The sequence below is a fragment of the Misgurnus anguillicaudatus genome, chromosome 25 (genome assembly GCF_027580225.2).
Source record: "Misgurnus anguillicaudatus chromosome 25, ASM2758022v2, whole genome shotgun sequence".
NCBI lineage: Eukaryota > Metazoa > Chordata > Actinopteri > Cypriniformes > Cobitidae > Misgurnus > Misgurnus anguillicaudatus.
In genome coordinates this window covers 14,702,941-14,724,785 of record NC_073361.2, presented here as the reverse complement: position 1 = coordinate 14,724,785, position 21,845 = coordinate 14,702,941, and the positions used below count along the sequence as shown (strand labels likewise).

At 38.1% G+C, this 21,845-nt stretch overlaps 3 protein-coding genes across 9 annotated transcripts in view; 1 reads left to right on the top strand and 2 right to left on the bottom strand.

Annotated features, from left to right (window-relative positions):
• Positions 1-1,621, bottom strand: part of fam49bb (family with sequence similarity 49 member Bb) — a 75,413-nt gene extending 73,792 nt beyond the window's left edge. The window contains exon 1 of the mRNA XM_073863746.1: positions 1,362-1,621. The gene's annotated coding sequence lies outside the window, so the exon portion shown is untranslated. The remainder of the gene's footprint in view (positions 1-1,361) is intronic.
• Positions 1,622-2,925: 1,304 nt separating this feature from the next.
• eef1a1l3 (eukaryotic translation elongation factor 1 alpha 1, like 3) lies at positions 2,926-5,123 on the top strand. Its single transcript, XM_055182773.2, has 7 exons — positions 2,926-3,155; positions 3,237-3,416; positions 3,492-3,788; positions 3,862-4,012; positions 4,079-4,335; positions 4,410-4,644; positions 4,737-5,123. Exons 1-7 carry the CDS (start codon positions 3,012-3,014, stop codon positions 4,835-4,837), a joined length of 1,365 nt encoding a protein of 454 aa, XP_055038748.1. The 5' UTR covers positions 2,926-3,011; the 3' UTR covers positions 4,838-5,123.
• Positions 5,124-6,628: 1,505 nt separating this feature from the next.
• asap1b (ArfGAP with SH3 domain, ankyrin repeat and PH domain 1b) overlaps positions 6,629-21,845 on the bottom strand; it is an 86,572-nt gene continuing 71,355 nt past the window's right edge. For 2 of the 7 annotated variants that reach the window (XM_055181661.2, XM_055181662.2), the window contains exons 17-30: positions 21,525-21,658; positions 20,684-20,775; positions 20,404-20,590; positions 18,667-18,752; positions 16,361-16,476; positions 16,138-16,205; positions 15,935-16,042; positions 15,626-15,851; positions 15,168-15,236; positions 11,687-11,765; positions 10,122-10,180; positions 8,207-8,715; positions 8,013-8,135; positions 6,629-7,872 (exon numbers count right to left, since the gene is read on the bottom strand). In XM_055181661.2, the coding sequence (XP_055037636.2) occupies positions 7,798-7,872; positions 8,013-8,135; positions 8,207-8,715; positions 10,122-10,180; positions 11,687-11,765; positions 15,168-15,236; positions 15,626-15,851; positions 15,935-16,042; positions 16,138-16,205; positions 16,361-16,476; positions 18,667-18,752; positions 20,404-20,590; positions 20,684-20,775; positions 21,525-21,658 (1,931 nt within the window). In that variant the 3' untranslated portion in view covers positions 6,629-7,797. Of the gene's footprint in view, positions 7,873-8,012; positions 8,136-8,206; positions 8,716-10,121; positions 10,181-11,686; positions 11,766-12,493; positions 12,659-15,167; positions 15,237-15,625; positions 15,852-15,934; positions 16,043-16,137; positions 16,206-16,360; positions 16,477-18,666; positions 18,753-20,403; positions 20,591-20,683; positions 20,776-21,524; positions 21,659-21,845 lie in introns of all 7 variants that reach the window. The other 5 variants (XM_055181659.2, XM_055181660.2, XM_055181663.2 and 2 more) reach the window with 3 other exon arrangements.

The window sequence follows — 21,845 nt, the reverse complement described above, 5'->3', positions numbered from 1 at the left end:
TGGCCTAGCTAATGTTACAGTGGGATGCCTAGTCATTGATACAACTGAGTGTTTTAAACCCAAATGGCCTAAACTCCTCCTATACAGTAGTTTGCATTATTAATGCATTGTAAAATAACTAAGATTTGTATATATCCCCTTTGATAACCCATTGCTTTGATGTTCCAGATGCATTCAAATAATCTACAGGCAAATTAACGTACTGTAAGCATGCAGTACTATGCAGCATCCGCTCACACAACTTTACAGGCAACCACATTAAACCTCAACTTAATCTGTCTATGACTGAAAATATATGCTAGAGCGCCAAGACAATACAATGTGTCAGAAATCACCACGTCAATGCCTTCCTGTACGCTTGACTCCAGGCCTCACCTACATACCATAAAAGGAGAAGGAAGGACACGCAACATGATGTTAATCGATCTGTGTGAAGCTGATGTGGTGCATGTGAATGGCAGAGGTTGATGGCTTTTTTCCAAGGTATACAATCTGAAATGGCAGTAGTATACGAGGAGGTTCATAAAGCAAAAGTTAATATTGAATACAGATTAAATATCAAATACTCTATAATAATCTGCTACTGCTTTCAATGCAACACTTTTAAGAGAAACCAAGACCTCTTAAAAAAGGAAGTGCTACAAATTGCACATGATTGCAAAACCTGTCACTTATGCCCAATGCTTTTGCAAACATGATTTTGATTTGCATATATTTTAAACTACTGTACCAATACATAATAATGTAAAGCAAATCACTTATCTGTAGATGAAAACAGGCAAATGCATGGGACAGGGATGGCCACAATCAAAGCCACATCTACAGTAAAAAGCTTTGAACCAGAAAATGTTTTGCAAATACTGTCATTACATTGCATGTGCTTATAGTAAATAACCCCTTTGCACATTAATTTACTGTAGTACACCTGAGCAGCTTTACACATGCACAGTTGAGAATATCTATGCTTTAGCACCAGTTGTGCACCATTTTGTACTTTATTTACATAAATATATATGTGCATATGAAATAAGAGACCAGAACAGGTCTTACCAATAGCACAATGCTTGCACTCAATGGAGAAGTTACATTTACCCTGTATTGTATCGTATTGTATTGCATTGTATAGCCGCTTTACTGTCACCATCTAGGCTCGTTTTTATAAAATGCATTTCTACATCGCTGTCAATAGCGAAAGTCTTTTCTGTTTCTTTTTATACCATTTGAAAGAGCGGATGGCTAAGGGTGCCATAGTGCCGAAAGCACACCGATCAGTCACATGCTGTACGATCACACTAATAGATTTAGAGTAAGCCCCGTACAAAACCAAAAGAGATCGATATACAAAAAGAGTGACGACTCACCTTTATCCCAAAGCCTCGGAAAACACGTATGAAGTACACGCTATAAGCTCCAGAAGGCTTTAGATCGCGCTCTCTCTCTCTCTCTCTCTCTCAACCTCTGAGAGTCTCTCGCTCGCGCGCTCTCTCTCTCGCTCACACACACACTGCTGTTTAACTGACTGTTATTTCCGGGTTAATAAAACGTCATGCTTCTCGCGTTAAGCTAAACGCTCTGCTGCTAAAAATGCTAAATGTGTCATTATTATCTAACATGATATATATGTATGTGCGTGACATTAACTGGATAAGTTTTGCGTATGTTAGACATGCGATCATTATAATAATACAACTTAACGCTGTTGTATTGAACGCGCCCTCTGCTGGTCAGGATCTGCTACTGCGCATGAGCGACACCTGATGGATAAAGACCCGTTATGTAAACTGGTGCAACAGGTTACTGTCCAAAAAACTTGTTTACTGCTTTTACTACAGCAAGCAACCATTATTTAACTATATTTATCAGTGGTAAAACAATATCCACAAATTTAACGGTATCCATCCCCTAAGCCAGACAACTAAAATTAGTCCGCCAATAGTCACTACACTTTTACTAAAAACATTGTACGTTTTCTTAAGGAAATAAAAATTTATTTAATTTAATTTAATTCATTTATTTTTATTATTGCTTATTATTAATACGCATGTTTACGTCACGTCCGTCACGTGTTTTGGTTAGCTAATAAATATAATATTTAGTATACTGTATTTTATTATGAAACATTTAAAATTAACATTCATTTGAAATTATTATTACGTAATGAGAGACAAAACCCACAGTAAACAGTCAATATAGAATAAAGAAAATAAACACATAAGCTTTTGAGATTATTTAAAGATTCTGTATGAATTTGTTTAAATTGTAATCTAATACCCTCTTAAGACAACTATCATGGTTTACTAAAGTCAAACTTTGATATTTGTAGTAAAACCATTGTAAAACAAATACCATCCCTGCTGAAAAAAAAAACAATGGAACCATTACAGAAAATTCTAATGTTTTCCATTAAAATACCAATAGGAACCATTAGCTTTTACCATTAAAACCACTACACTGTAGTGTGTTGCAATATTCCATTAGAACCAATACATAGAACCAATAGAACCAATACATACCATAGACCAACAAAACCAATACACTGTAGTGTGTTTTGGGCCATATTCCATTAGAACCAATAAAATTCCCAATAAAACCATTAGAATTTTCTGGTTTTATTGGGGTTTTTTTCCAGCAGGGATTGTGTCACTACAAGAACTAGTATAGTAAAACTGCAATAAATAAATAATCAAGCATGGTACTATTACTATGATAATTTTCATTATGTTAACATCTGTGGTATTTTGACAGAAAAAAACATTCCAGTAACCGCAATGGACTACGTGTAGTGGTTATAATGGATTCGCGTTCATTGTGGGCGTGGCGCAGTCATTATTGCTCCATCAGCATCGCGCGCGCTCATTATTGATCACACCAGGACTCAATCATCATCATGATCGATACTTAAGTGGCTTCCAAGACTATTAACGTCATTATAGTTTCAAACCGTACAGGGAACGAGTGTGTAATACAATCTTTGTTTGTGGGGAAAATACTGCAACTAAACTGCAGACAATATGCCTACACAGAGGATCCATATTAACTTGGTCATCATTGGACACGTGGACAGTGGCAAGTCCACAACTACCGGTCACCTCGTCTACAAATGTGGAGGGGTTGATCCCAGAACACTTGAGAAGTATGAGAAGGCGGCATCCCAGGTTTGGTTTGGTTTAGTTTAAGTCCTTTTTAATGTAAGATTGTAGTATAGTGTGTGTCATTTACTATATTTTCTTTTTAAGATGGGAAAGACTTCCTTCAAGTACGCTTGGGTTCTGGACAAATTGAAAGCGGAGCGAGAACGTGGCATTACAATTGACATTTCCTTGCTGAAATTCAACACCCAAAAATACACCTTTACAATAATTGATGCACCTGGCCATCGTGACTTCATTAAAAACATGATCACGGGCACCTCACAGGTACGCCATTCACTCTGGTTCTGGTTTCTGCTATACCTCCAAGTGAACTTATGGTGTCAATTTCTGTTCCTGTAGGCTGATGCAGCTCTACTGGTGGTTTCTGCTGCCAAGGGTGAATTTGAGGCTGGTGTCTCTCGAAATGGCCAGACAAGGGAGCATGCTTTGCTAGCTTACACGCTTGGTGTCAAACAGCTCATGGTTTGTGTCAACAAAATGGACCTTACCGAACCACCGTTCAGCCAGAAACGTTACGACGAGGTGGTGAGGAACGTCTCCACGTTTATCAAAAAGATTGGGTTTGAAATCGGTACGGTGCCTTTCATACCCATTTCCGGTTGGAGTGGTGAGAATATGATCGCACCGACTCAAAAGGTGATGTAACTTTGCACTGTTGTCTGGAAAGATGTTTGGTGTCTGCTGACTTTATTGTCTTTGCTTTTTTTAGATGCAATGGTTCAAAGGGTGGAAGCTCAAGAGGAAAGAAGGTTTCTCAAGTGGCCGAACCCTACTGGAAGTCCTTGACTCTTTACTACCTCCAGCGCGCAATGCAAGCAAGCCGTTGCGTCTACCATTGCAGGATGTCTACAAGATTGGTGGTAGGTAAACAAGGACTTTTTTTACATTTGTTTTGTGGTTCAGTATACACAATGTTTTATTCCTAGGTGTTGGCACTGTCCCTGTGGGTAAGATTGAGACTGGGGTCTTAAAGCCCGGGATGATCCTGACCTTCTCACCAGCGAAGTTGACCGCAGAGGTCAAGTCCATCGAGATGCATCACCAGGGGCTTCAGACCGCCCTCCCAGGCCACAACGTGGGCTTTAACATTAAGAACGTCGCTGTGAAGAATCTACGAAGGGGAGACGTTGCAGGAAATTCACAGCAGGATCCGCCATCGGACGTTAGCAGTTTCATTGCTCAGGTAGCCATGTTTGTTACCTTGCATGCTTGGAAACTAGTACGGTACTGATCCCTAATTCGTCTTTATTTCAACAGATAATCATGCTGAACCACCCAGGTAAAATCAAAGTTGGTTACGCCCCTGTGCTGGACTGCCACACAACCCACGTTTCCTGTCGTTTTGCCGAGCTTAGGGAAAAGCTCGACAGGCGTTCTGGGAAGAAGCTGGAGGACTCTCCCCAATATCTGATGTCTGGAGATGCTGCTACAGTCAAACTGGTTCCTAACAAACCCATGTGTGTGGAGAGCTTCTTCAATTATCCACCTTTGGGTAAGTAGATTGAAGAAATTGCACACTTGTAGTTCTTAACATTGCTTTAAATCAATAACTGAGTGCTAAACTTCTACATTTGGGTTTTTTAGGTCGATTTGCGGCAAGGGATTTGAAACAGACCGTTGCTGTTGGGGTCATCAAGTCTGTGGAGAAGGTTGACCAAACTAAAAAGCCTAAAGCATCAAAATGAAGTAGTCATTTTGCTTGTTTATAATTTATTTACCAGCAGTCTGGTATGTGAACCAAAGAGGTTCTGTTTAAGTTAATTCATGTGTATAATTTCATGTGTATAATTTCATGTGTATAATTCTCTCCTTGCATTCACTCATCCTTTGTGTTGGCTTAAAATGATGCTGCTTATTTTAAAACGGATTACTGGTGTAATGGGTTGATTGTGGGCCCATGAGATTTTTGTATGGATGTAGATCCATTTAAAATTGTATGTTACTGGACTGCAAATAAAATTTCAGTTTTCACATTTTGTGCAGTATTAAATTATTCTTGTGCGTGCTTTTTTGGTATCTGGTACTCTTAAAGGGATACTCCAGCAAGTTATTTTAATGTCCTTGCTCTTCCAAGCTTATAGAAGGTTTTATCGGATGCACGTGCAGTGATGGAATTGGGCGTCTGCGGGAACTTTACTGCGGTCTCTTTTGTTTAATGGTTTGATTAATGTGGAACTCAATCTCAAATGTTTTCTTTTCCTAAAGATGGCAATCAATGATTACTGCTATTCGACGGGAGGTTTGGCAGCCTGTAGTTAAGTTTGTATACATTAGCTAACGTTACAGTGTAAATGTGTCTCAAAGTGTAGTTTTTAAAACACTTTGGCTATGATTTTAAACTAGGGTAACTTATGTTTTATTGTGCTTGTTATCAGGGACTTTGATTCTTTATAGTTTAAAACTGGGTTATTCTTGTGAAATTAGATCTATGAGGTGTCATGAAACATTTTGATAAAGTAAATGCAAAGTAAGCATCTCTAAGAAGCATACAAACAACTCTTTATGTACTATTTTGTACATTATTTTAAGTGACATACAAACCAATTTTGTGTTTTCCACATTTAAGGAGAACATTTTCATTACCACATGTGTCCATGACTGGATTTGAGTTCTTTGACATGGAATTTTATAATTAAAAAAAACTTCAGTTGCATGTTATACTATAAACACTTAAAGAAACGTGGTATTTGGTAATCATTGGTAAATGTAGAGACAATAAGGAATATAAATGTGTCCAAGACCAATTTTCTCACCCTCTGCAACAATTTTTAATCATTGTTTAAGCCTTCAAGAAACTTGCATTTAAAAAAGGGGGGGGGCATAATTGATTGTGACACTCAAGATGGCTACTAGGTAAGCAGTTCTTATTTTTTTTCTCTCCAGATAAGTTAATTTTATCTGTCATAGTACCTAGACAACTTTTTAGTTCTCAATACCGAAATATGAGTTTGTAGATGCATTTAATGTGATGAGAATTTTTGATAATGATAATCTAAAAAATGTAAATAATTTGATAAGAAATATTTTTTAAACCATCTAAAAATACTGGTTGTACTAAGTTCAGAATCCAATATTCTCAATCTTATATGTGCAAAAAAAAAAATGTCTTTAAGGGCTTTTTAAAAATTCTGGTCATGGACACCTTCTAAATCTGGATTTCGTTCACGGTAACAACGTACCAAAAAAGTGCATACATCCTTCACAGAAGTAATCCAAATGGCTCCAATGGGTTAATCAAGTTTCTGTGTAGGCAATTGATGCGATTTTGTAAAAATATCCATATTTTAAAATGTATAAGTTTCCGTAAACTACGCCATCTTGGACTCGCGCCATTCACTACGCAACGTATTGTTACCCATGGCAGCAAACGCTCACGTTATAGATCAGTGGTTAAAACTTGATCGCGCGAGTCTATTAGTTTATATTCAACTTTATCATTTGATCTTTTCTACAGTATAAGGATATGTTTGAGACTGTTTAACATTAAATATTTTTATTGATAGTGGAATGGTAAATGACAGACATGTTCAGACAGTGGACACAGTCCTCTGAATCTGCAGTCACATAGTTTATCCAAATACAACCAGTTTCTGTAGGTATGGGAGAAAAGGGGTTAAACTTTACTGACAATCACTCCTTTGAGGATAAATTTGACTGCAACTGCAGTTTCTTGGTGCATTACCTCCAGGTCTCCCGAACAATATCTTCATAATGCCCTCCAGTAAACGTTCGACTTGGTGAAATAAACGGCACCAGGCTGGCTTTAATCCTTGGAGTTAGTGCAAGATAAAATCTTGTCTTGAAATTTCACGACATAAGCATTCTTACTGTAATACAGTACATTCCTATTTGAAAATATAACTCCAACATGATTGCAAAATAAACATTTCAAAGTACAAGTTCAAGTATCAAATCCAAACTTCAAACACTTGTGAAGATAGTCAAATGTAACATGGAGTCATGTGGATAGGTAACCATTATGTTTGCAGAACATAACTGAAACACGGAGCAAGACTACAGGTGCAGATGAGATGAACACTGATATGGTGGATTCGACCATAAACGTTTACCACAGTTACATGTGTATGAATTGCACAGGTTAATTATTTTACAAAGTAGCAAGAATGAGCGATATTTTACTCTTGAACATGCTTTAGTGGTGTATTAAGAAATGTGACTGTAACACAAAAAGTATGGAGGTTAAGGAAACTTAATCCAGTTATTCCATTCGGAAGAGAAGCAAACTTTAATCTGTCCCTGCCATGGATATCAACAATGGCCACATTTATTCCTAAAACTTTTACCTTTTCAGACTAGCACAAGTTTCTACTTTTGCACAAAGGCACACACTCGTCCTTGTGTGAAACACACGCACACACATTTATGTACATTATATACAAAGATACAGTAACGGTATTACAGGTGGGAAAAGTGCTGGATGGATGCAATCTGACGTACAACTTTATAAGCAGAAAGAGAAACGGTGGTACTGTTGGGACACTTTATTTACAGTCTGTCTCTAGTGGTGATTCCATCTTCGTAAAACTTGTATTATAACTTGTTGATTCAGCAGCTAAGTCAAGTATGTGACGTCCCATAGCCAGAGGTATTGCACTGGGTGGGAGGCAGAAGACCAACATTGGTGTCAGTCAGATAAGATATGAACGAAAGACATGGGAAATACACCCTTCCTCTCTGGCTCTCCCTCGATGTGCCCGATCTGAGAATAAAAAGGAAAGATGTCATCAAAATAGGGTAAAGAAGACAATTACTTCAGTACGATAACCACATCTACAGGATCATTTACTTCCTGGATTTTAAACCATGTCACAGGTTTACTTTTGGTGTTGTTCTACTTACCCACCACTCCTGATCTTCTTCGCCCGTTACCACGATGACCTCACCCTCAACGAAAGTCAGCTCATCATCATTATCTGCCTGGCAATCATAAATGGTCTTCACCCTTCGCATCTTACTCTTGATCTGAAAGAAAAACAAGATGGATCATAAACTCGTCTGATTCCCAAAAGTACTCATCCAGACAAAATTCTCACCGGATTGATTTTTCTTGGTAACGGTACCGGTGTGTCATGCGCCGAGGTTGGACTTCCGTTGGTGTCTTCACTAGCCATGACCGGCTGAGGTGACACTTCTTCTTCAAGAATCACTGTTGGAGTATCTGATGGTTGAGGCTTGGGGGCAACTTCACCGGGGGGAGGTTTATGTACAACTTCACTGGTTACAGGTTTGGGTGGAGAGATGTCAGTCAGGTTGGGTTTGGGCGGGAGGTCTTTCAGCTGAGGTTTAGGGGGAAGGTCACCCAGCTGGGGTTTGGGAGGAAGGTCTGACAGCTGAGGTTTACGAGGTAGTTCTCCTGGTTTGGGGGGTAATTCTGAAGGCTGGGGTTTAGGAGGTACGTCTGCAGGTTGAGGTCTGTCGGCTAACGGGATTTTCGGTGCGGCGTCAGAACTTTGCAGATTTTTCTGGAACACGATCGCCTCGGGAGGCTGGTTGGTTTTATCCATAGATGGGTGATGGATGGTGTCGATCTTGCGCAAAGCAACTAATAACAAAAAGCATGTCAGAAGTTAGTCTTTAACACACTGGGGCGGTTTCCCGGACAGGGCTTAGATTAATCCAGGACTAGGCCTTAGTTAATTTGGAAATATAACTAGCTTTAACAAACATTACTTGTGTGCATTTTGAAGCAAAACAAAGGGCACTGATGTATTTTAAGATATGTCAGTGCAAGTTGTTTTTAGTTTGTATAGGGTGACCATACGTGCCATTCCTCCCGGACGCATCCCGTCCAGGATTTTGTGTTCGTCTCCCGGAAGTCGTATTTGTCGACCGCATACGTCATAGAGGATTATTATTATTATTACAGAAAAGCAACCGTTACATTTTAAGGTAAGAATGAAACTATGATTGTATATCTTATGTTTTTAACTGAATGGCGTATGCGGTCAACAAATACGACTTCCGGAAGACACCCCGAAATCCTGGACGGGATGCGTCCGGGAAGAATAGCACGCATGGTCACCCTAAGTTTGGACAGCTCTTACATTTATTTTAGTCTAGGACTAATCTAATCCCTGTGCGGGAAACCGCCCAATAGTGTCTTTATTTAATCCTCTCTTACATTTCATTTCTATTCTACGTTTCTGGGTCACTACAGTTATGTAAAACAAATAAGGAAATATTGCCTTTATTACTGTAAGCTTATACCAGGCTGCATGGGAGAGTAAAGCAAACTTGACCTGTATTAGTTTTATGCCTAACAATAGAGAGGAAATTCAAAGCAAATATTAGTTTATATGCACAACGTCTGTATTTTTTTTAGCTTGCCTGACATGACCGACACTGCTACCAAACTACATTAAGTGATTTCTTCCACTATATTAATTAATTTAAATTAAAAAAATTAATTTATGCAAACAATTGTTAACATTTGTGGTAGAATGTATTACTAAATTATTTCTAATCACAAATTAACTCAAGATCTACAATTATAACATTCAATCCTATTGTATGTATTAATCAGTCCCTCCAGAAAAACGTGATTATGCGATCGCATGATTCAATGCATAATCAGCCAAAGTCCTTCAAATACGCTGCACTTTCGCAGCATAAATTGCAGATTTCTGCGCGCAAAATATGCGGGGCTTGCATGATTTTATAATCCCCGCATTTTCGTAGCAAAAATCACATATATATCTTAGCAGAAAGTTGAAAAATGTTGCATTTACTTTACACAAGCGCAGCCATGTCCCCTGTTGCCATGGGAATGTGACGTGACGTGAACATCGCATAAATTGCATAAATATCCCGCATATTCCATTGCATTTTTAAGAAAACCTGCCACAAGATGAAGGATTTTTGCCCTCAACAATCACAAAAAAAAACTCAATTTTTTTTCCGAAAGGACCGATTCATGTAACGTTCGCATGTAAAATGTGTGTCACTTACCCTTCTGAGGTAGTTTGGGAAGAACCCGTGGTCCAAGTGTGGGTTTATTGGTGTTAAGACTAGAATTAAAATAAACAACATATGTTTCAAATCAGCATCTGACAGCATCACATGTCAGAAACCATTTAGAATTTTTCAAATAACATACATAGTTGGATATTTTGACATGAATAACCAAATGTGACCCTGGACCACAAAACCAGTCATAAGGATCAATTATTTGAAATTAAGATCGATACATCATCTGAAAGCTTTTCAATGATGTATGATTTGTTAGGATAGGACAATATTTGGCCGAGAAATCTGGATTAGTCCATTTTCTTTAAAAAAAAATCCAGATAATTTACTCACCACCATGTCATCCAAAATGTTGATGTCTTTCTTTGTTCATTCGAAAATAAATTATGTTTTTTGAGGAAAACATTCCAGGATTTTTCTAATTCAATGGACCTCAACACTTAACAGTTTAAATTTAAATAAAATTTAAATTAAATTTCGATATGTCCTCCGTGAACTCTTGACGTGATGACGTATTACATGAGGTCGCGCTGGCTCATCACAGGACCGGAGGAAGACGAGAAGTTGTGGTTTAAAAGTGCATATTTTTATTTTTCTTGCCAAAAAGGACAATCGTTTCGATGGAAAAGACCATAATGACTCGTTTCAGATTTTGTGAAGTGTTGGGGTCCAATAAAGTACATTAAAATGAGAAAACTCCTGGAATGTTTTCCTCAAAAAACATAATTTCTTCTCGACTGAACAAAGAAAGACATCAACATTTTGGATGACATGGTGGTGAGTAAATTATCTGGATTTTTTTTAAAGAAAATTGAAAAAATTCAAGAAAATCACCTTTAAAGTTGTCCAAATGCAGTCCTTAGCAACACATATTACTAATGATAAATACATTTTTTATATATTTACTGTAGGAAATGTACAATTTAGAAAGATTTTTGGCAAAACAAAATACAATTTTAATTTAATTTTAATGTATTTTAGGCTATTCTGCCCTACAAAGGCTAAGTGCAGTAACTACGCAAACACGGAAACTGAGAAAAAAGTTCTTTTACACCAGCCAGTCAAACATGTTACTGCAATTTTGGCACACACGTTTCCCTGAAATGGGACAAAATTGAACCAGAAGACTTTCTCACAAGACACAACAGATCTCACAAAGCCCATTTCAACCCTTAACTAAATTTTGACCAAATGCGTAGTTACTGCGCTTTGGCTTTGTAGGGCAGTATTGCTACAAATATACCAGTGCTATTTATGACAGGTTTTGTGGTCCAGGGTCACATATATAAAATTGCAGTCTGATTTTTAGTGACCTTTCTAATGCAAATGCACTTCTAAATATAACTCCCATATGCTTCATAAAACATAAAAATGGTAGAGCATTGCGTAAACTGCACAAAGGTCTTGGGTTCAATTCCCAAGAATAAAAATGTATCTTGAAAGCACAGTAAGTCGTTTTGGAGAGAACGGTTTGCCAAATGCATACATGTAATCGAATTAGCCGTTTTGGTTTATTTTTATGTGCTTGTGATGGGAAGATGCTTTACCTTTGCTGATGTGGGATTCCCTCAAATCTGTTTGATGCAGGAGACATCTTGTTGACAGGTGGCGGTGTTGAATCGCTTCCTAAATAGATTGGATTGTCAGAGAGTACTACATTATACCAAATATCTAAGCATCCTACCAAATAACCTTATTATTTCTGAAAAATCTTATTAGTAATATTCAAATTAGGCTGTGATATTACAGTGCTAACACAACAGAAATAGGCCATGCACAATAATGGCTTACAAGAGCTCTTTTGCTTATATATATTTTTTAAAATAACCAACATTGAAATGGGACCCAATAACAGTATTCTGTCATGCCCAAACATGTTAAGCATCATGCACATCACTGGGGTAGGTTATGGTTAATGATTAATGCGATGTGAAAGGGTCCGAATGAGATCATTAGGCTGAGCGTTTCATTGACAACATTGTCCTCTCAATATGTCTGATCATAAAAAATTATAAAGTGTAACATATAATGACAACGGGGAATGAATGTGATGTCAAAGGTTTTGGAATATTCAAATATACTCCATGATATATATTACTGCTATTTAAGTTCATGCAAAGACCATCACTGCTTATCATAATATCATTTAAAAGCATTTAAATTTGGATTTCCTCCAAAACCAGCTTAAAGTAAACTAAAATAATATCAAATTATGCCACATCTCATTGATTTGATTGAATAAAGTTAAATCTATAAAACAGAAACAGTCGTTTTAAAGAAAAACAAGTGCTTTAAACAAAAAGCAACATAATATATCGAAATAAATTGGTGGTACTTCAGGTACAGTAGCCCACCTTTACAGGACACGGTGTATGAGAGCGAGGTGGGGGGGTCAGACAATGTGCGTTTGTGTCCAGGGGGAGGGGGTGGGGGTCTCTTCTTAGACAGGGTGGAGCTGCCATTATTGGGGGTCTGCGAGGAAGGGGCGAGGGTGGAGGGTGTCGAATTCGAGGGAGTGGCTGGAGGGAGAACAAACACAAACAACGACATGCAATGATGTCATAGGGAAGTATGGTTAATGTTTGTTTAACATGGAGTGGAGGATGAAGAAGGAAAGCAGAAAAGAAAGAAAAGAAAGAGGGGTATGGAGGAAACCAAATGAAAGGAATGACAAAGACTTAAAAAATTTAAGGATTCTGTGTTGTACATTTCAAAGACATTCGCTTTGACCAGTAGGAGGACAGCATTGTAAGAAGAACAGCCAATGAAAAGCTCAGTCAGAGAAAACAAGGAAAGGTTTGTGTTGTGATGCTACACTCTCAAAAAAAGGTACAAATGTTTTTAAAGGGACCTAATATGTACCACTTGGGTACAATTTAGGTACAAAAGTGTACTTTTTGAAGCGGTACCACCCCCCAGTGACAACTTTTGTTCCGTCATGTACCTGTTTTCTAAGAGTGTAAGAAAAAAACTAATGCAACAAGTTGTTTTCAAGCAAAGCAACCATCATACTTTGTTAGTAGTAAAACCTAGGGTATGTTTTGTTTTTTATGCCCTGTATCGCACATAGGGTGTGACCAGATGAGATTGGCTAAAATTCGGCACGCGGATCATCCAATAATAGTTTAATTTATTTATTTAATTTAATAATAAAAGATAACGAATTTCAAACTGAACCAATCATATTAATATAAGTACATATGCATATAAATAAATTGATATAATACGCATAGAAGTATTTTATACTTCATACAATAATAGTTAGATCATCCAATAATAGTTTTCTTTATTTTATTTAATAATCAAAGATAATGAATTTCAAACTGAAGTTACTGAACCAATCATATTTGTATTAATATATGCATATAAATGTATATAACACGTATGCCCTCGACCAATCTGACTCCTCCAAGAGATGCTGCAGCCAATGAGCAGCCGGCGGGGGCTGGCTGACTCAACCTCCTCGCTCATGTTTTATTAGACAAAACTACTCAAGATTTTGCTTCAGTTAAATTTTCGGGACAATTAGAGCGGGATTCGGGATTAAGATTTTGCTTCAGTATCATTTTTGGGACAATTAGAGCAGAATTCGGGACAGCAGCATAGATTTTGGGACTGTCACAAATTTTTCGGGACATCTGGTCACCCTACTCGCACATGAGGACACATGCACAACATAACACAGAAAAACAAAGTATACCCCAGCCTGAACTCTTACCCAACTAGTCAACTATTTATTTACTACACAGAAGAAATGTAGCAGCAGAAATCACAGCTTGCATACCAAAATTCATAAATCGAGTAAAAAATGAGACTTTAAGCATTTTAGTTGTGTTAGTGACCACAATGTAGCGGTGAAGTGTTAAGAGATTAAGCATTAACCTCATGAATAACATGCCAAAGGTTATATTTACACATAATATTTGCATAAAGTAATTAGAAATAAAAAGAAAAAAGTGCATAGCTGTCAACAAAAAACCCAAAACTAAATACAAAAATATCTTAAAGGATTGGTCCATTTTCTCAAAAAATCCAGATAATTCACTCACCACCATGTCATCCAAAATGTTGATGCCTTTCCCCGCCCAGTCGAGAAGAAACCATGCCTCTTAAGGAAAACATTCCAGGACCTCTCCCATCCCAATGGACTTCAATGGACCCCAACACTCAACAGCCCCAATGCAGCTCAAAAATGCAGCTTCAAAAGACTCCAAACGATCCCAAACGAGGCACAAGGGTCCCATCCAGCGAAACGACTGTCATTTTTGGCAAGAAAAATTAAAATATGCATGTTTAAACAACAACTTCTCCTCCTCCCCGGCCGTGTGACGAGCAAGCGCGACCCCACGCAATCGCGTAATGCAGTGGAAAGGTCACGTGTTACATATATGAAACGCACATTTGCGGACCATTTAAACAATAAACTGACTCAAAGACATTAATTATTATCATTGCACATACAACAATGTCGGAACGGTCCTCTTTCTCCACACTTGTAAACACTGGGGCTAGTTTCGCATACGTCATCCGTGACCTCTTGACATGATGACGCATTACGTGAGGTCACGCTGGCTCGCCACACGACCGGAGAAAGACGAGAATGTGTGGCCCAAAAGTGCATTTTTTTTGTTGCCAAAAATGAAAATCGTTTCGCTAGACAAGACCCCCATGCCCCACCCGAGATCGCCCAGAATCCCCCGAAACCGCAATCTTAAACTGCATCAAAACTGCAAAGTATTGGGGTCCACCAAAGTCCACCAAAATGACAAAAATCCTGGAACGTTTCCCTCAAAAAACACAACTTATCCTCGACCGAACAAAGAAATACATCAACACCCCGGATGACATGGTGGTGAGTAAACCATCTGGACCCCTTAAAGAAAATTGACCAATCCTTTAATGGCAGTAAAACTATTTTATATAATGTAAACATGTATTCTATTTATTTTATGGTAAAATATGACCCAGGCATGTTCTTGACACAAAGAAGTTCACAGAGTTTATGCAAATAAAGCAGCAGATAATCACTGATGTATTGTCGAGTGCTAGCCAGAGTAGCATAGTGTGAATGAGAACCAAGAAAAGCCAAAGAAGGAGCTGCATAAAAGAGACAAGAGAAAAGATTGAAAGAAAAACAAAGTGATAAGAAAAATGGATGTCATTTACATTTGCATATAAACACAAAGTCATTCGAAAGTCAAATCATAAGAAACAATAAACCAATTAAGTATTCAATGGTTAACCAAACTATGCAAGGTAAAAAAGTGATGTAAAACACCTTCTACTCATATCTTCCATATTTAAAAATGGCCTTTACAACAATTTTTAAATCATTCTTTCATGCTGTAAAACAAATTATATAGGTTATAATTACATAGGTTGATCATTATATAGGTTATTTGAAGCAATACTACATTCCATAGAAAACAGTCCTTGCTCGACTTTTGCACGTGACTGGCTCTGAGAGTTTTGGGTTTCTGGGTTACCTTTGCCTGCATTCCTCGGGGGAAGAGGCGGAGCATCAGAGACAGGGGAGGAGGGGCAGTCGGTGGACACACTATACATCGGATTGGTCAGCGAAGTGTACGAGAGACGTTGCTTGTCACGGTGACTAACGAAACTAGGCAGAGAGAGCTTGTCGTGAGGAGAAAGACTGGACGAGTGACAGAAGCTCTGCGGCCGAGGAGAACGGTCCTTCTTAATGGGACTCGGCTGGGAAGAAGAATAAAAAAGGCGTTTCTGTGAGTCACGTGTTATGGAAAAAAATAAAAATGTGAGTGTGGGTAACGCCTCACTTTGTAATCCAGGTCGTCGTCACTTTCGTCCAGTTCCTCCAGTCTGAGATTCCATTCGTATTCCACATGGACTTTCAAATTAAACTTTCCTGCAGCAGCCTGTGCAAGCTGAAGCAAACAATCACACATAAACATGAGTCAGATTACTTCTGTTAAGTGTCTGTTAACCTCCACAGGTTCATTTTAACCCAGAAATTACTCACTGCTTCCTCAGATTGGGTGATCTTCATCATCCTTGCCAAATCCAGCGCTGTCTCTCCATTCTGATTGGCTGAAATGCACAATAAGGGCATCAGACATGAGCCAGACTATATTAATATCTGCGTGAAGCTCAATGTTATGTTTAAGTGATGCAGGCCAAGTCTTTACAAACGTATCTTAAATAAAAAAGTAAGAATGTAAGAAGTTGTGTTTTGTGAGACTCACTGATATCAGTAGCTGGTTTGCCCCTCAGCAGCAGTTTCAGACATTCATGTTTCTCATACAAACAGCAGTAATGCAGCGCTGTGTTCCCTCTCTCGGTTTGTTTATCCAGATTCCCACTAAAGACAAAAATACATATTAAAATGATTCACATTAATGCTCTGTACTAACCCTATACACACCTTCTTTAATAGCACATTTATTCAAAGCGCTAACACTGTGACACTAACAGGATTTTTACTTTCTAACTTTTGTGATCCACATTAAAGCAACACTATGTAGTTTTTTTACCTTTAAATAATGTCTCTAAAATTATTTCAGTGATAGAACAACTTTTAACTGGACAAATTGTACTGTTGCTGCAACCTGAGCAGCCTCCTAGCTGCTACAAGCACACTCTGAAAGTGGCGGTGGAGGGTAGGAAACACAGCCCCGCCCCTCCCCCTGCCTGCAGAAGAGTGTCTGATACCAGGCACTGTTGCGCTTTTTAACCACATGGGGGACCTGTAAGTCATTTTTACATGGAAACTACATAGTGTTGCTTTAATTTAGGTTGGCAGTGAGCAAACAACGCGCTGGGGAAAGAGCGCTCGACCTCATTCTGTTCACCTAGTGGGAATCAGCGAGAACAGCTACACATCGACAGCAGTGAATCCCAATTCTGTATGTAAAACCTCATAGCACTGACCCAGATTCATGCTCACACTGAACAAATTTACCATAAGGTTTATTCTGCAGTTCTGTTGCTACCCACAGATTTCATTTTATGCAAAATTAGTGGGAGGATGTTAAAAGGTTTTGGGTTTGATACCCAGGAAACACACACATTGATAAAATGTACTGCATAACCTGAATGCACTGCAAGTTGCTTTGGATAAAAGCATTAATGCAAATGTTTGTAAAACAGATAGTTTTAACATTCGAATAGGATGAGATATTTTCAAAATAAAATGTAAATAAATGCACAGGTACATATTAAAGGGATTGTTCAGCTATAAATGATATAAACTCTTTCCCCGCAATTGACGAGTTAACACTTGGCGGTGTTCAAGTCAAATTTTGTAAACTTTGCGTGTGGCTTTGCAACCCAAGAAGCACGAGTTCCAGGCGAATATGGCCGAGTTGACGTCTCATCATGCCAGCGTCCAGTCTGTGCGTCGAGTATAAACACCTCCCCAAACGGACGAGGTGCGCCCGCAGTCAGTAGACGCTCGCGCTGTGGAGCCAAATGAAAGTACGGCCCTGTCCCAAATGGCACACTTCATGTGGACTTTCAGTCTCGTGGCCTTAAACTGCGCGTGCTCGCAAAGTCTATGAGTCTGTAGGGTGTCCCATCTGTCCCATGTTTTTACGCTTAAAAGTGTGCTCATCAGCGCCCCCTTTCCACCTTTGATGCGTTCTTCGGCGGAGCCCGCACTGCAGCAGGCTTCGCGCACTTTACCAACCCAAAAGTCCTTGCGAAAGAGCAATCAGACGACAGAAGGGAGGAGTTCCCAAAATACGACTCCAGTACGCCCTCGTGGACTCCCATCAAGGGTTCCTAAAGTCTGCACTACATGATGTCATCAAAGTGTGGACTCTGAGGAGGTCCACAAGTCGGAGTGTGGCATTTGGGTAACATACGGGCACGAGGCTACATTACGCATGCGTCAAACCGTGCGACACACACACGATCCGACCCAAGACAAGTGAACCAAACAGTTTGGATGTTTTTTCACATACCGTGCCACCCCTATATGGGACACAGAGCGGAGGTATAAGACCACTAAAATATTTAAATGACTGATGTGTTTAGGTTTCTACTATTTGATGTGCACGGGGAGGTATGCTGTTCAAAGCAATGAGGACTCCATCTCTAAAGATTCAAAAGCAGCAACACAAAAAAAATAATTATTCTGGGAAGGATGTGACTTCATCACTGTTTCCCATCTGCTGACATATCTCTTTTAAGCCAAACCTGGCTAAAATAGATTGATGGTGCTGTTTTCCTGTTCCACTTTTCAGGGAAATCAAATAATTATTATTTACTAGGAAGTCGTCCAAGTGTAGTTCTGGCCTGATCTAAACTTCTAACGCTGTTATGTAAGCTTTAATCCACACCGCAAGAGGAAACAGAGCTAAAGCTGAATCTAAATTACACCATTATTTGCAAAATAACCCTTTCAAAAGTACTCACACTCTTACAGCATACAAATGTATATGCACCAACATTCATACAAAAAACAACCACAAGAAAACTAAAGACTTTCATGATACTTTCAGGACACATTAAAATAAAATAATTTTTAAAGATTTTGTTAAATGTTTACCTGTTCTGGACAAGAAAATCGACCAGGTGCAGTGAAGTGTGGTTGGCCGTCCTCACGGCGTAGTGCAGTGCCGTCTCACCTGCTTCCTATAGGGGGCGACAACAGACATTTTTAAAGAAACTGAATGTATTTATTAACACACAGCATCTTCAGTCTTAACTCAAATGTTTTTGTAGCTCAACTGATAAAGCATAGCAAAGGCAAGGTCATAGGATCGATTCCCAGGGGACACAAACACTGATAAAAATTACTAAGTAGGTACGTACCAATACAACATTTTTGTGCCGATACAGATATTCGATTGACATCTACTGATACAGATACCCTGCATCCGAAATTGCATATTGTGACAGTAGGTACTGAATTAGATGAAGTATCCACTCATCGACTGTTAAAACGGTAGATAGTTTATAATATGAATATGGATAGTATAAATAAATGTGGACGTCCTACATCCAGGTTTCCCACACCTTAGTTAACTTCAAATTCAAAGATCTTTCAAGGACTTTCCAGGTCCAATACCTTCAAATTCAAAGACTAAATGTGGGGACACATTTCAAGTGAGAGCAAGGTTACATTGTGTTACCTTTAAAGATACATTGTTACAGTTCCCTTTTGAGGGAACTTGCGCTGCGTCACTGCGGTGACACTTTGGGGACGCCTCCAGGGGTAAGTGTGTCTGAATGTGTACATCAAATTCAACCAATGGTGAAGCTTAACGACAAAGACAGGGTGACGCAGGAGTTCACCAATGCTGTTTGTAATTTTACAGCGTGGTGCATTTTCATACAAAATTTTGCCTAATGCATGTGGACAGTTTAATAAATAACATCATTTTCATATCAAAATATAAACTTGAATAAAAAACTGACACTCCATGACACAATGAAAAAAAAATGTGAACCACTGCATCCTAAATTATTGCATGCTGACTATTTTGTTTAGTATAAAAACGTGCAGTATTACATAAATTTAATTTATTTTAAATGTTGTTTCATACTGTCTTTTATTATGCATCATTAGAAATCTATAGGACATGAGGACAAGCAGTCAACAGCTTTATGCGATCGTGATGTACTAATGATGATCCATTAAAAAGGCATTACCGATAGTGACTCTGCTGCAATAGACTACAGTGCATAAAAAGACTATCCAAAATCCATTTAGACGATTCATGTATTGTGGTCTGACGGAAGCTATATAATAAAAACTAAATGGAGTTCATTTTAGATGATGTGGATTCGCCTGCACCCACTTAGATTAAGCTACTCGGCCATGCGCCAGTTTTAAATCATTTGCTGAAGAAACTGGGAGAAGACTAAGCCTTCAAGTCACGTCCAAGCGTCTGCTTACTGATATGTACCAGACCCCGAAATCTGTGCTCATCAAAGCCCCTGATGCGGATGGGTCCTCAATCATGTGATATAGATATAGTTTGAGTGTACATACACTGGCTCTGTGCCTATAGACCCATGATCTTCTCCAAAAATCTTGTTTCAGATTCACAAACAAGCTTGTATAAACCATGTCAGTCATATTTAAAGAGGTGAATAAAAGTGGGCCATTATCATTTATGCATTTTGCTATCAGGAATCGAACCCTTGACTTTGTGTTGTTAGCATTATGCTCTACCAGTTAAGCTACACAAACACAAAAATGTCAATCTCTGTAACTCTTCATCTTATTATTTGTACTTCAACCAAACTAGATGATTTATAATGTTAAGCAGTCACTCACCTGTCCGGATTCAGGAAGTGGTTCCATAAGCTCCACCCCCTCTGCATACACCTGGATGAGAGCTAGAAGGTCATGTGACCTGACCGCTTCATACAATTCACTCATCTTGGCAGCTGCTGAAGTGCAGGTTTTCCTTGCGAACTTATGATCGACATACTTTGCGTTTATGAACTCCTTACGGGCAGTCCTATAAACATCATATGAGAGAATAAAAATATGAATATTTTATAAAAGATCGTACCAATAATAGATGGATCTTTTATACATTGTATGTGCTTACATGTCACTAGCAGGAGTGGGTTTAGGAGATGGGCAGGGAAGATTCCCCTCCATTATTTCATTAAAACTACTGTTCCCCACATTCTTGGCCAGCTAAAAGGAAAAAGAAAATAAAATATATTTTTTAAATCTACTATGAAAAATATTAGTGCTGGGCAAAGATTAATCGCGATTAATCGCATACAAAATAAAAGTGATTTTTGGCATAATATATGAGTATGTGCTGTGTGTAATTATTATGTATAAATAAATACACACACATTCATGGATGTATTTAAGAAACATTTACATGTTTATATATATTTATTTATATTTTTATATATTCTATATTAAAAATAAATTTAAAACAATTATATATAAGTAAAACAATTCTGAAATGAATATATGAATGTGTGTGTGGTTAAATATACACAATTATTAGACACAGTATACGCACATATATTATGTAAAAAAAATCACTTTTATTTTGTATGCGATTAATCGCGATTAATCTTTGCCCAGCACTAAAACAATATGTATAATATTTCACAAAATGTACAAAAGGGATCGAACATATGCGATCCTGTCTGTGAAATCTAAAGTCTCAATCTAATTTTAAGATTAGGAGCATCTAATATTAATATTTTCAATCTTTGACATGACCTTACTCAGTCAATATTAAAGATATCAAAGTTATATTTTTATTCAATGTTCTTTACATTATATAGGATGATTTTATGAAAAAAGCAAAATAACTTTAAATGGGTTCATCACATATCTTTAATAAAAAAAAATATTCAAATTTATTAACGTTTATACTTTAATGCGTTTTATATTATAAATATTAGAGCAGACAAACACACCAAGAGTTCAGCGGTTCCCAGTTTGTCCAACTCCATGGACTGGATTCGTGAGATATGGACACCCATCTCCCTGTGAATGCCCGAACACTCGATGCATGTCAGAATTCCCAGATTAGTCGACAACCATTTTGGATCTGACGGCATCAAAACAGAACAACAAATTATGAAAAATCCTCAGATACACATCGAATCGGTTTGCTTTTATGATGTCACCACTAGGGGTCCTCATCTGACTTGCGTTTCAATTTCAGTTCCTGAACCTGTGGTGTTAAATATCATGCTAGCATTAGTCCAAGTGTGCAGCTGGATTGGGAATGTTAT

Coding starts and splice junctions, on each gene's coding strand:
- eef1a1l3 (XM_055182773.2), top strand. CDS start 3,012: ATGCCTACACAGAGGATCCATATTAACTTGGTCATCATTGGACACGTG. Junction 3,789..3,861: donor TGATCGCACCGACTCAAAAG/GTGATGTAACTT, acceptor TGCTTTTTTTAG/ATGCAATGGTTCAAAGGGTG. Junction 4,013..4,078: donor GGATGTCTACAAGATTGGTG/GTAGGTAAACAA, acceptor TTTTATTCCTAG/GTGTTGGCACTGTCCCTGTG.